A 14,526-nucleotide genomic window follows, 5' to 3' on the forward strand; every position below is an offset into this window, starting at 1 on the left:
TATAAAGAAAATGCATTTTCCTCTTTATTTTAACACTGTGTAAAAGAACATTATGCATGTGAGTGGTTTGAGAATTAAATGGTTTAATACTCTTATCTTGACGCCTCTTTTTTGTATGTGGAAACAGCTTATTTTCAGTAATTTTGTATTTGGCTATGTGGTGGAAATACTGTGACTTCATGGATCCCCGGTTCCTTGGCCGTGTCCCCAGTCTTTCACAGAAGGGCAGCATAATCTTTCTGCTGTACTTTCTCAACTGCAGATGGTTTTGTGGGAACCCCACCAGTAGCAGGTAGCTTCTCCCTCCCCTTCTCAGTGGTTTTTGAGGATAAAATGTTCACAAGTAACCAAAAACAGGAATAGTCAACATTTTATTTACCAGTATCCACATGCCATCCTAGGGAGAGGTACCAAAGAGCAGGAGCACCTCACTTCACACAAGGGTTGGATATTCTGCCCATGAAAATGATAGTATTGAGAGCAACTTCCCTGATCAGAACCAGGAAAGGCCTATTGGCCTTGAAGGTCACCCTGTTGAAGTTGAGCGAACGACCAGAAATCACAACCGAAGTGCTTGCAGCAGCTTCACTACCTTCCTCATTTACCTGCCATTAGATGGGGGGAAAGATGTCACATTAGCTGACACAAACATGCAACAGTTCTTCCTGGCTGGCTATTTAAGCTCTTTAAAAATGCTGTTGGGCTTCCTATCAGGAAGCACATCGACTCCTCGAAGGTGAAACTGGGTGAATGGAGCATAACTGCATTTGTTACAGAAACACACCTGCCCTTCTAGTACAAAAAGCTGGGGTCGGTTGAAATCACACCTATTCTTCATTCATCAAGTGGTTACTACGTGAAAAGTGATCCCAACATCCCCAGGTCCAGACATCTCAACCTAGCCTAAGACAGCCGTACGTGAGTTCCATAGAGCACTGGCAGTACCTGTCTATTCTGACAGTGCTGTAATGTTATGTTGCACTAGCTCTCACGGGAAGAATCTGGATATAAGCCATCTGAGTGAACCATAATTTTGCTCTTGGGCCAATGAGGTCACAATTCCTCCAGCATCCACACAGGATGCAAAACCCATAAGAAGAGGGAGGTGGCCTCCTACCCTGGTGAATAGTGAAGGAATTTCTGGAGGTGAAACATTAGAGAGTGGATCTCTCAAAAAAAGTTTTGCCTGGGCCCCAAAACTCAATTTATGCCACTTGAGCAAGTTCTTTGTGCCCCCTCCAAATGGAACTCTGTGCTCTTTGCTATGTACAGTTGGATGCTATCATTGATTTCCATGCCCCTCAATTCCCACTTCTTCACCATGGCTTTTGCAAGGCCAGGCATTCTGAAAAAAAATTGCAAGAGAGTGGTTCCTATTCTCGATCACGGGTACAGAGCCCAATACAGAAACTAGAACAGTGCTTAACTGGTAGGTTTCACCAAGGCCTGCAAACAAAAAGAGGCTCCATCGCTTACTTCCCCAGAGATTAAGTTCTTGTTAGCTGTGGCCCTTAGGTTTCTAAGCTGACCCTGGATCGTGTTGGCTTCTCAGGGCCCCGTAGAGGACCTACAGAAAACTGATATTATGGTGTAGTGGCCACAAGTGGCATAGAGTAAATCGGTCCTGGGCTTTCTTCCAGTGGTATTCCAAAGCCCCTAAGTTGTTCAGAAGTCTATCTGGGTTCCTAGGAACGGAATTACCAGCGTCAGTTCAGAGCCACTTCAGTTTCTGCTGATAGGAGCAAATTTCCCCATGGAGAACCCAAATCAGCTCGATAGTGAGATCAATTTAAAACATTTGGCCAGAAAAAAGGAACAGACTATAAAGCTTCCCAAGAACAGACACCTTTTCCTTATATGTTAACTTCTGAGATACCTCCAGCTTCCTGCGATAATGCCTGGCCCACTTCTGAGTACACTTAGCCAAATGACTACATGACCCTCTTAGGGCCGTTCAAAATCAAATTCACACATTTTGAAATAGGGTTAACAATCAGATGGCATTGGTAAATCATTTGGCTTTGAAAGCTTTGCTTTGAAATGCCAGAGAACCAGTTCCCACGCAGGTAGTGGTTTAGTCCTACTTAAGTCAAACATTATGGCCCTAATGTTTTTCAGTATCTGTCAACTTCAGGCAACTGCTAATCTCCAGCAGCGTTCCAGACACTCTTCTAGGTGGTGGAGAGGCAAAGACAAAAATGAAATATCCCTTGCCCTCAAGGCATTTACATTCCATTGGGGAGAAGACAACATATAAACTCATAACTATATACAAAATCTATGTCAGAGGAAACAAGGAAGCCTTCTTTCTTCAACTCACAAAAAAGTAATTCAAGTTTTGAGTTTCTCTTCAGTGTTTATAGAAAATGCTGCATTGTGCTTTGTATACTTAATTCATCATTTCAATTAAGTAAACACCATCTTCCCTCTCAACATTCATACCCTCAGCTTGTGTTCAAAGACGGCTCTCTGGCTTAGGGCCTAGCACCTAAAAAACACTTAAATGCTTGTTGATTGATTGATATATAAAGTAAATACAGATTTATTGGGGGGCGGGGGGCGGGGAGGTGGAAGGATGCACTAGCAACAAATGGCTTTTTGACCTTGAGCAGGATCTGTCAGGTAGGTTACAACATAGGTATACACCATTGCTCTTTAGTGGAAGGCTGCCAGAACTGAGATGTCATTTTATTTTTCACGTGGTTGAAGATTAGAAATCTATCACTTCCTCCCACTTTCTGTATTCAGAACTTGGCCTCTGTCAGCAATGTGTAATACTGATAATAAGGATTCCCTGCTTCTGGTTAAACTTTATTTGTGGGTAAAAAAAAATGCATAGTAATTCGATTTTTTGTTGAGTTCCCAGTGGTTAAAGGCTATTATTTTAAGGGTTGAACATCTGAGAGGCTAGTAGCCCCCTTTTTGATTGATCATTAGGGTCAGTCCTCTGTACAGAGGGAGTAAGTAGTTGCTTCCATGTTATTATCTAAGCAGCACCTAACCCCACCACCCCAAGAAAAATATCTACCCTACCTCAACTAGCCACACCGTCTGAAATGTATTATTCACCCATTTGGCCCTTGAAGTTTTCTGTTAAGAACTAAGTAAATTGCCCAAGAAGGCCAAAGTACTGAATTGTAGTTACCCTGTCAACACACCAAAAACAGGTTTATTAGATCATCTATGAAGTTACCTGAAAAAGCTATGAAGGGCTTGGATCAAAGCAGGGACATTCTCAATAAAGAGATGGTGGAGGATGGTAGAAGGAAGAGATGCATTGCATTGGACCCTCAGGGAGGGCAGTTCTGGGGAATTTGATGGCACTTGACCCTGAAGGGAAGAAGGAGCTGGTGGCTTGGGGACCAAGGGATGTTGTAAACCTTCATGACTGCAGAGGTGAGACCCTGCTGGTCATGATTAAAGATGCCCTTCCCACCCGCCTATACCTATAGCCACCCATGGAGCAGGTGCTGCAGAGTTACATCTCTATGGGAAAGTAGTTGGGTAAAGTGAGAACAAATCCCAGTAAGAAAAGGAGGAAATGGACAGAGAGATCTACTGACCTCAAGGAATGCCTTGTGGAATGCATCTGAAACAAAAAAATCTCCATGGCCTTCTGCAATGATCCCTGAAAAAAAAAAAACAATAGAAGCATGGAGGGAGCTAGCTACTCCCAAGAGAGGATCCCCTCAAGTTAAAGTGGTCAAGTGTTTCAGAAAATACAGCACAAAGCCTTGCACACAGTAGGCTTACTTACAGTAAGTTCAGTTGAACTAAGTGACCCCAGCCCTCCCACTCAACATTATCATCAACATATTATCACACATTGAAAGACAGTCATTCAGACTGGCTCATATGAACTCAAATTTGTGCTTACAAATACAGGATGGCACAAAAGCCCTATTGCTAGAAAAATAAATAAAAGCAAAGCCGCATCATGTATGAGGGTGCTTTAGCATCTCGGGCGGGCCAGACTCTATAAAACCCATTGTGCCCTCTGTAAATGGAGGTGACAGCAATCAACAGACTGCCAGGTATAATGAAAGGCCTACCCAGATAAATACCTAATATTAAAATGCCCCTTCCTCTGACATTGTAAAGAATGTTGTATGGGACAGCTAGGTGGTGCAGTGAGTAGAGCACCGTCCCCGGAATCAGGAGGACCCGAGTTCAAATCTGACCTCAGGCACTTGACACACTTACTAGCTGTGTGACCTTGGGCAAGTTACTTAACCCCAAATCCCAGAAAGAAAAATGGAAAAGCGTGTAATTGTGAAAGTCATAAGGACAGTGACTCCTGGATCTATTACATAACATGTAACATTCTGTGTTGGGTTTAGGTAATTTTATAAAACTTTATTCTTCCAATTTGCCATCTATTCTTTATCATATTTTCAAAAACCAAAATTTTGTAATTAACCAAAACTAGCCTTTTCTACCTCCAATCTTATCACATACACACACATTGAAAAAAAAAGGTCTTTGTAACAAATATAGGAGTGCAGTAAGGCAAGACAAATTCCCTTGTTGTCCATGTCTAAAATATACGTATATATACATCAGTCAGGCAGCTAGGTGGCACGGTGCCTGGGCACCGAACCTGGAGTCAGGAAGACTCATCTTCCCTGAGTTCAAATCAGAATTCAGACACTAGCTGTGTGATCTTGGACAAGTCACCCTGTTTGCCTCAGTTTCCTCATCTGTAAAATTAACTGGAGAAGGAAATGGCAAACCATTCTAGCATCTCTGCCAAGAAAACCCCAGATGGGTTCACAGAGAGTCAGAGATGACTGCATGATCAAACAACAGCATATCAATCTGTACTCCTTGTTAGGAGGGTGTTTGCCATCTATTTAGAAGCATTGATTTTAAGAGTAAATTTAATTACCATTCACTGTGACCCTGTGGATAGAGCTGAACCTGAAGTCAGGAAGACCTGATTTCACATGTGGCCTTAGACACTAGCGAGGTGACCCTGAGCAAGTCGCTTAACCTCTGTTTGCCTCAGTTTCCCCATCTGTTAAATGGGCATTAGAATAGCACCTACCTCCCAGGGATGTTGAGAGGATCAAATAAGATATTTGTAAGGCACTTAGCACAATACTTGGCACACAGCAAGCCCTTAATAAATACATGTTTCCTTCCTCCTCAAAAGATGGTGACACAGTGAGTAGAGCGCCAGCCCTGGAGTCAGGAGGACCTGAATTCAAATCTGGCCTCAGACACTTGACACATACTAGCTGTGTGACCTTGGGCAAGTCACTTAACCTCAATTACCCTGGCTTCCCCCCTCTAAAAAAAAGATAAATTGGAGGGGTAAAATTTTATAAAACTAGGACTAATTATGTAAAACATGACAAATTCTCAAATAGATTCAGCAGTTATTCATTGCCTTAGTAACCTTAAAAACTAAATGTGCTTTTCCATTTCTCTTTCTGTGATTCGTGGCTATAGCATTCTTTGGAATGGCAGAGGGAGAAGAGGAGCATTTTAATATTGGTTACCTGTCTGTCTCTGTGGGACCCGAATTCTACCTGTCATCGTGTCTCCAGCTCTTTTCCTCTTCAGAACCATCCTGGGAGGAAGGAAGAGTACTAAAATGCTCACACTCACCTGGCAGCTTGGCCTGTTGTGGGTTGAAAAGATCATCCAGGCCCATCTGTTGTAGGTTATCCTTCACACTGAAGTTGTCCTCGATTCGGAATCGGGGTACGTGAACTGCCAGCAAGGTCTCCTCTAGGCTCTCCAGCCATTCACGAAGTATGTCAGGTGTCAGGTCCCTCTCCACCTTGTCCAAGGGCTTGTCGGGCTTGGGCAGAATCAGCACCATGGTGATGTCGTCGCCTTTGTAGGGTAACTCGAGCACCTCCACCTGGCTGCTGCCCCTCACGTGGCTGTAGCGGAACTTGTTCTCCTGGTACATCATGGATACTGAGCACTGCTTCCCATCAGCCTTGTGAAACAACTCCTTCTTGGTGTTCTCAGGGCTGAACTTTGACTTCCACAGGCCCTGGGGGATTAGAAGGAAAGTCATGGCTCCCGAACAAGACACAAATCCAGGCTGCATTAGAGTGTGAATCCCTCTCTTTCCTTACATGTAACTTCCATCTTCCCCAGGCCTTCCCTTCCTCCAACCCCATCTTCCCCAAGTCTTGTCTTCTTCCTCTACGAGGAATGGCTGGAATTCTTTTATAATGCCAGATCACCAGGGAGAGCTGGCACTTCTGCTCCTCTCTTAGAAAAGTGCGAGAAGGCAGGTCACCCATTTGCATTCTTAATTTGAGGCTGGAGACTAGTACTACTGCCCTTTAGATAAAGGCATCCAAGATTTCCCCCAAAAGGAAGTAGCACCATTCTCAGGTAAATCAGGCCCACCATCAGTTAGATATTTGTTCAGTAAGGAGTCTTCTCTCCCATCCCCCTCCCTAAAACGTATGGTTGATTAATCTCCCATTTCCTTCCTATGCACCGTCCCAGGTGTCACCAAGTAGGAAATCTGGGTTTGTCAGAGACACTGTGACACTCTGAAAAAAGGGATTAATAATAGTCGTTGCTAACATTTATATGGTACATACTATGGGCCGGCATCGCACTGAGTGCTTTACAATGACCCTGGGAAGTACCTGCTATTATTATCCTCATTTTACAGATGAGAAAACGGAGGTTAAGTGACTTGCCAGGGTCACACAGCTAGCTAGTAAGTGTCTGAGGCTGCATCTGAATTCGGGTCTTCCTTACCCCAGGCCAGGTGTGTTACTCACTCTAACACCTGACTGCCTAAATCTGGATCTGGAGTCAGAGGACCTGTTCAGCTTGTCCAGAACTGGGTCTCCACATCACTTCCTGAACCACCATTTCCAAACCAGGCCACCACCTATGTCAGCCTCCCCCCACCAACCCTTTTCCAGTTCCCTCACTTTAAGTGTTATCTTCCCTCTATTAAAATATAAGCTCCTTGAGGGCAGGAACTGTCTTACTTGCTTTATTTGTATCCTTAGCATAGTGCTTGAGACATAGTAAGTGCTTAATAAATGGCCAACCTCACCTCCTCCTCTTCTCTCTCTGTATGTTTCTCTCTCTCTCTCTGTCTTTTTTCTGTCTCTGTCTCTCTCTCTGTCCCTCTTTCCCTACCTAGCTATCTTTTTATCTCTATCCTGGCTCTGATCTTAATATTTGTGTGACCTTGGCCAAGTCATTAATGGTCCTGGGCATCAGTTTCCTTAAAATGAGGTGGTTGGAAGATGATAAATGATTTAGACATAAAGGGTGATATCATAAGTAAATTAGGGGAGCATGGAAAAATTTACCTCTCAGATCTGTGGATAAGGGAAGAGTTTATGACCAAACAAGAGACAGAGAGGATTACAGGAAGCAACATTAATCATTTTGATTATATGAAATTAAAAAAAAAAAACTTTTGTACAAACAAAACTAATGCAGGCAAAATTAAAAGAATAGGAAACCAAGGGGAGATGTTTACAGCAAGTTTCTCCGATAAAGGCCTTGTTTCTCAAATAGATAGAGAATTGAGCCAAATTTATAAAAATACAAAACATGCACCAGTTGATAAATGGTCAAAGCATATAAAAAGGCAGTTTTCAGAAAAGGAAATCAAACCTTTCAAGAGTCACATTAAATAATGCTTTAAATCACTACTGATTAGAGAAATGCAAATTAAAACAAGTCTAAGATATCACCTCACACCTATCAAATTGGCTAACACGACAGAAAAGGAAAATGACATGCTGGAGGCAGTATGGAAAAAGTGGGACACTATTACATTGTTGGTGGTGCTGTGAACTGATCCAACCATTCTAGAAAACGATGTGAAACAACGGCCAAAGGGCTATAAAATGTGCTTACCCTTTGACCCAGAAATATCACTATTAGGTCTACATCCCAAAATGATCTAGGAAATAAACCTATATATACAAAAATACTTATAAGAGCTCTTTCAGTGGTGGCAAAGAATCGGAAATTAAGGGGATGCCCATCAATTGGGAAATGGCTGAATAAATTGTGGCGTATGATTGTGATGGAACGCTGTAGTGCTATAAGAAATGACAAACAGGATGGTTTCAGAAAAACCTGAGAAGACCTATATAATCTGATGCAAAGTGAAGTGAGCAGAATATTTATTTGGTAGCAGCAGTATGGCAAAGCTGATCAGCTGTGAGGGACTTAGCTACTCTGATCAGTAAAATGATCCAAGAGGATTCCAAAAGACCCATGATGAAAAATACTATCTACCTCTATGGAGAAAACTAATGAACTCTCACAGCAGATTGAAAGATACTTTTTTAAACTTTATTTTTCTTGTTTTATTTTTCTTCTCTGTTTTCTTTTGCAACATGACTAATATAGAAATATGTTTTGCATGATTTCACACGTATGTTGTTTTTCAGTCATTTTTCAGTCACGTCTGACTCTTCATCACCCTGTCTGGAGTTTTTTGGGCAAAGACACTGGAGTGGTTTACCATTTCCTTCTCCAGCTCATTTTACAGATGGGGAAACTGAGGCAAACAAAAATAAGTGACTTACCCAAGGTCACACTAGTATCTGAGGCCAGATTTGAAAGATCCTCCTGATTCCAGGCCTGACACTCTCTCTACTGTACCACAAAGGGTAGGGGTTGGGGAAGGAGTGAATGTGGAACTCAAAAAAAATTTTTAAATGATTGTTAAAATTCTTTTTACACGTAATTGGGAAATATTGAATGAAATAAATAAAAAATATTTTATTAAATGAGGGGGTTGGACAAGATGTTTTACAAGGTCCTTGGAGGATTTTTTGCTTCTCTAAGGTAGAAAGTGCAGGTCATTTTTGTAGACTGAGTCCTAGGTGATTCTTGACATCCAGATTTACAGAGCAACTGTTACCTTTGAGTGGCTGAGTTTCTACAATTGCCAGAGACTCAGCAATGCTACAGGTTGGTGTTGCATTTGAGTATTTTGTTGGTTGAAAAGCCATTTGTTACTTTAAAAACATAATTTATTTGTTTCCATATTTGGAGCTGTGTTTGTGATTTCATTGATTTGGGGGTTCTCTGCATGGCTGCTCTCTGCCAGGCCAATGCCATCCACCAAGGCTCTAGTAATGCAGGTAGTCAGTCAACAAACATTTGTTAGGCACCTATTATATGCCAGAGGAGGCAACTTCAGCAATTTATAATTCTGGAGAGTTGCCTGGGATGCAGGTTAAATGACTTGCCCATGGTCATAGCCTTTATGTCAGAGGGAGAACCCAGGTCCTCCTGACTAAAGCCAGCTTTCTATCTAATATGCCCATGGTGCATCTCTATCTTTGTCCTTTTCCCCTTCCAAAAGTGGCCAGCTCTGGAGGAATTAGAAACGTTACTTCATTCTTCTTCAGTGGACAACTGGCCTCTGGCCTTGGTGGATGGCATTGGCCTGGCAGAGAGCAGCCATGCAGAGATCTTCCCGGCATCTGCTGTATGTACAGGATGTGCCAGATGCTGCTGGGGTGGCTTGAGGATTCCTCTGCCTAGCCCTTTGTTTCAGCACCACCACAACGCCCTGCCTGCCACCTTCTCTCATTTCTCAATGGAGCAGCCTTGGATCAGCCCATTGGAACAATGGTTCCCATCCTTAAAGATTGCTGGCCTCATGGGTCTGCATTACACTGGATGAGGAAGCTGGAGCAGGTGGGCACAATCATATGTGCCAACACAGCTCCCAGAGATGGAAAGGACCTCTGTCTTTGTTCATTAATGTATGTACCTTGAGATCCTGAAAAACTTAAAATTTTCCTAATGGAGAATGCACTCTCCAATGGCACATTTCAAGAGCTACTGTGCATGAGAAATTCACCATGTAGCCAGCCTTCTGGTGATAGGCTGGTTCTCAAATGAAAGACACATTGCCTATTGCTGGGACCTGTATTTCAAACATTCCCAAATTTCCTGCCAGAACTTGATTTTTGTTGGCAGAGTCAGGGTTTAGAACATAACCAAGAGCCTGGTTGTTAGCTAATGTTGTTCTCTTTTAGAGTTGGGCAGGCTTGGATCCAGGGAGCAAGCACCCCACTTTATTCTTTAATAAAGAGACTAAAGGGTATACGACAGAGGGGTTAAATTAGCAGGCCAGAACCAGATTAAAATGTAACTGGGAAATGCTTAACAAAATAAATGAAAATGCAATACAACATAGATCACGTTAACTTGTGGTTTTCTAAATCACTATGCTGCCCACAGAGATCCAGAATTTCTCTTTAATTTAACACAGTAGGAGTACACAACATCACCAACACACTGTACAAGTTGCTTGCGTTGATTAACTCTGTGTTGATGTATCTGTACATGCATGCAGTTGTGAACATGTGTATACACAGAGTTAATTGATACTAACAAACTTCACAGTTAGTGTACTAATTGTGTTGCTCTCTACACCCTTTAATACTTGGAATCCCTAAAGAGGAAACTTTTGTATTTGTTCCTCAAACACCATCCTGACAAATGCAACTGAACATAAGCTACTCTCTTGGCCCTCCAACCCCTGGCATGGTTCTCTGGCAGCATGCCCACCACAATGTCCCCCCAGCTTTTTCTGCCTGTCCAGTTCCATGCTTGACCCCCAGCTTGAATGGTGTCTCCTCCATGAAACCTTCCTTGATCCTTCCAGCTTGAAATAATCACACCTGGGAAGACTCCTCATTTTGTACCTCTCTGACGACTTTAATATTCTATCCCATATATTCTATATATAGTTTTATATATATATTCATATAACTATTCTAGTTATTTGTCTGATGACTTTTCTTCTCTCCTAGTGGACAGGAACTATTACCTGATTCATCTTTATATTCCTCCATAGGTCCTAGACCAGTGCCTTGCAATAGATCAGGAAATGCATTGAAATTCAATGGTGGTGTGTTCAGAAGTAAAGAGGACAGTCCCAAGTCTCTAGGTGAGCATTTTTTCTCACCTCAAAACCTTTGCCACGGGAAGATGGGGAGAGAATTACACCCCTGGACATCTCTAGCATCTAGCTTTTTAAGTACCTTGAAGTAAATAGTGTTGACCAGCACCAAGACGGTAAGGTCAGTGATGGCATCCTTAGGAATGACGTCAGTGATGAGCCCTTCGGTCTTGTTTGCAACCCAGTCATTAATGGTCATTCTTGACAGCTCTGGGTTTCCCTAGAGAGACAAAACAAAAATGAAATGTATGTGCTTCCCCGTATTTGTCCACTCATTTCTTTATGCAACATGTATAAGCACAGTACAGATTAGTCTTATCTGTCCATTCTTCTGCAAATTCCTTGAGCATGTGGATTGCTTCCAACGGCAGGTAATAGAGTTATCCCTTCCACATCATGAAGATTGTCCCTTGTGATCTGGAATCCATGTAAAATTTTTTGGCCCTCTCTTTGTATCGGAGAAGAAATTGTGTGTATTTATGGTATTAAAAGATAAAATATGTTGATATAATACAATACCATACATATATTTTATGCATTTCTGAGTTTCTAAATTTTTTCTCCATCATCTACTGGCCTTCATGTGTTGTCTGTGGCTTCCACAAAACTCACAAAAAATTCCCATTTAATTTTTTACACTGACTCACGATATATCAAAACTGCAGTGGGGAAAGTCGTGATGTGGAAGGGATAACTGTACAGTGCTTTGTATCTTTTGGTACTCAGTAAGTGGTGAAGAGAAGAGGAGGAAGAAGAAATTATTTTAGACAGGGGACACCAAAAAATTGTTTTTTTCTCAGCCTTTTAAATAAAATAACATAAGACAACTACCCAGAGTAGTATTTGAACTTCGGTAATCAACAAAAAGAATTAATCTGGTGAACTGTACTGTACAAGGCCTTTCAGGAAAGCTACTGAACTTCCAAAGCCAAATAAAAATAAATTTCCCCACCTGTTTAGGGTCCAAGCAAGAAACTCAACTAAGAAGAGAAAGATACAAATTGGCAAAATCTGAGAAACAATCCTTTTAATGACTCTCTTAGTCTGGGTGCATAGGGTGTTCAGGGAGAACTAGCAGCTCTGGTGTGAGAGCTTGCCGAGCCCTTTTCAGGGCTTCTCGTCCACCTTTGGTGTCCACTTTCACCCAACTCTCACCTGTGGCTCCAAGAAGCTGTAGCATGCCTAGTGGCCACACCCCCATAAACTTTCTCAGCAGAAGCGCTAAACCAACAGGCCTCAAACCCATTGGTGAGTTAGGGGTGTTACAATGGGGGAAGTCTTTACATGCTTGGGGTACGTCTACCCCAAGCATGTAAAGACTTCCCCCATTGTAATGGGCAGATAAGAATAATTTGTTCAAACAGCCATGAAGGCAACTGAAGCAGGAGCTGTGGAACCCTTAGAGCTTGGTCAGACATTGAAGACACCAAGGTCATCCACTGCATCCTGAGCCATCTCCAGTAGTCTGACTTTTGTCTTGCCACTGGACTTCATTGAGTCAGGAAAAGAGAATAAAGTTGATGACTTCAGCAATTCAGCCTCACTTAAATCCAGTGCACTCACAAGTCACGACATCACTGCATGTCCATGATTCTGTCATTTGTCCTCATTGAAAAACAAAGGATGAACGACTAAACCAACAACAAGGGGGCCAGTCTTGTTATTGTCTATTGTCTATTCCAGGCCCATCTTGTTTAAAGACAGCACTAAATTTTCAGGGGAACAATCCCAAGGGCACTTGCCTATGGTGACCCTTCCACTGCTTTGGGGAGACTGCTGATGGAAGGAATGACACTCGTCAAACTCACCTTGAAGTCCAGTGGCTGAAGCTTGGCTCCATACACCACCTCACTGATATCCTGGTAGCTCTCATTGAAGGTGAGCGACTTTTCTCCAAAGAGGCGATTGGCTGCGACCAGTTCAGAGGATTTGTTGGCTTTTCGATAAAGCCGGCAATTCAGTTTGGCAAAGAAGAAGTGGATCTGATCTGATGTTTTCTCTGAGATCGTATCAAACTTGAACACCTGAAGAAACCAAGCAGAGATGCTAAAGGACAGCAGAGGAGTTTGTAGGAACATAGAACTAGAACCTTATTGTTCATTCAATCCAGGGGTTCTTAACTGTATTTGTGCCACCTTGGCAGCCTGATGAAGCCAAAGAATAATGTTTTTAAATGCATAAAATAAAATGCATAGGATTCCAAAGGAAGCCAACTATCTTGAAATTATTTTTAAATACATATTTTTAATCAAAATAATTTTTCAAAAAAGTTTATGGACCCCCAGGTTTAAAAAGCTCTGATTTAGTCGAACCCCTTCATTTACAGATGAGGAACTCAATGCCCAGACAGCTTAAATAACATGCCAAAGGTCACACAAGTATCAAATGGAAGAGTCAGGATTTGACCTCAGGTCTGATTCAGCTCTCCCAGTTCAGCAACAAGGTGTCCCACCAACATCATGTTGCCACTCCTATAACTGAGACTTTGTGTTAGGAAGAGTTCTGTCTCATCCTAAAAAAAAAAAATGGAGGAGCTGGATCAAAATGGTGTAATTAAGGGGCGGCTAGGTGGCGCAGTGGATGAAGCACCAGCCCTGGAGTCAGGAGGACCTGAGTTCAAATCTGATCTCAGTGTGATTCAAGTCACTTAACCCGGATTTCTTCCCCACAAAATACCACCCCCAATGGTGGAATTATAGCGATGGCCATTAATGATTCAAGCTTCACCTGCTCACACACTGCCTTTCCTTCCTTAAGGAATCTGTCCTGCCATCTCAGAAGAAACTCTGTGCTCTGCTTCTAAAGTGGGAACAAGGGGCAACCCGCCTTATACCAACTGGCCATCTGACACCCAGATTGGAGGGATCCTCCTATCCAGGGTCCTCCCTAATAGAAAGCAGTAAGGAAGAGGCTTTTGCCAGCTGGTTGGGACTAAAAAGACATGAGATTCATATGCATACAACCAACCCCTCCCCAAACAAATGAATCCTCAACCCCACATTGCTAGGATCTTTATCTTCACCCTTCAGACTGCTTGTGACTTCTTTTAGGACTTTCCTTTTTCTGATTTCTTTCCTTTCCTGATTTCTCCATTACATATAAGCTACTTAAATGTTTTTGTTCACTTTGGTGGAGGGGAAGGTGTGATCCTCCCTAGACCCTGCCCCATACCATTCGTGGTTGGCCCAGCCCAAAGTCTTGGTTCCAAGTTTCCATTTTGATGGAGTTCTTTACTACGACATGCCACCAACTCCGCTCTCCAAACCATGCCCAACTGCACACCTCAAAGGAAGGCATGCAGAACCCAGGCCTACCCCCTGCATTGGGAGGGAGGACCTAGAGAAGGTTGCTTGTTTTGGAACCAGTATTTCAGAACTATTGCTCCTCTCCCAGGAAGGATCATACCTATGAACTTGCAGAGCAGAGAGACTGGGCTTCATTAAAGGCTTGGACGTTTTTAAGTCCGATAATAATTTAAATACTGTTTACAGATAGACATGGAAAAGGCAATGTGGCCCCCCCATGTTTTCAGAGCTCTGGTGTCTTCTGAAGTAAAGGGCTGAGTTAGTTGTTCTCAGAGGGCCCAA

At 42.6% G+C, this 14,526-nt stretch overlaps 1 protein-coding gene across 1 annotated transcript in view; it reads right to left on the reverse strand.

Annotated features, from left to right (window-relative positions):
• Window positions 1-352: 352 nt before the first annotated feature.
• Window positions 353-14,526, reverse strand: part of SERPINC1 (serpin family C member 1) — a 32,865-nt gene continuing 18,691 nt past the window's right edge. The window contains exons 3-7 of the mRNA XM_036754082.1: window positions 12,748-12,963; window positions 11,022-11,159; window positions 5,614-6,010; window positions 3,564-3,628; window positions 353-605 (exon numbers count right to left, since the gene is read on the reverse strand). Coding sequence (XP_036609977.1) covers window positions 429-605; window positions 3,564-3,628; window positions 5,614-6,010; window positions 11,022-11,159; window positions 12,748-12,963 — 993 coding nt within the window. The 3' untranslated portion in view covers window positions 353-428. The remainder of the gene's footprint in view (window positions 606-3,563; window positions 3,629-5,613; window positions 6,011-11,021; window positions 11,160-12,747; window positions 12,964-14,526) is intronic.

This window comes from Trichosurus vulpecula, chromosome 4 (genome assembly GCF_011100635.1).
Source record: "Trichosurus vulpecula isolate mTriVul1 chromosome 4, mTriVul1.pri, whole genome shotgun sequence".
Classification (NCBI taxonomy): Eukaryota; Metazoa; Chordata; class Mammalia; order Diprotodontia; family Phalangeridae; genus Trichosurus; species Trichosurus vulpecula.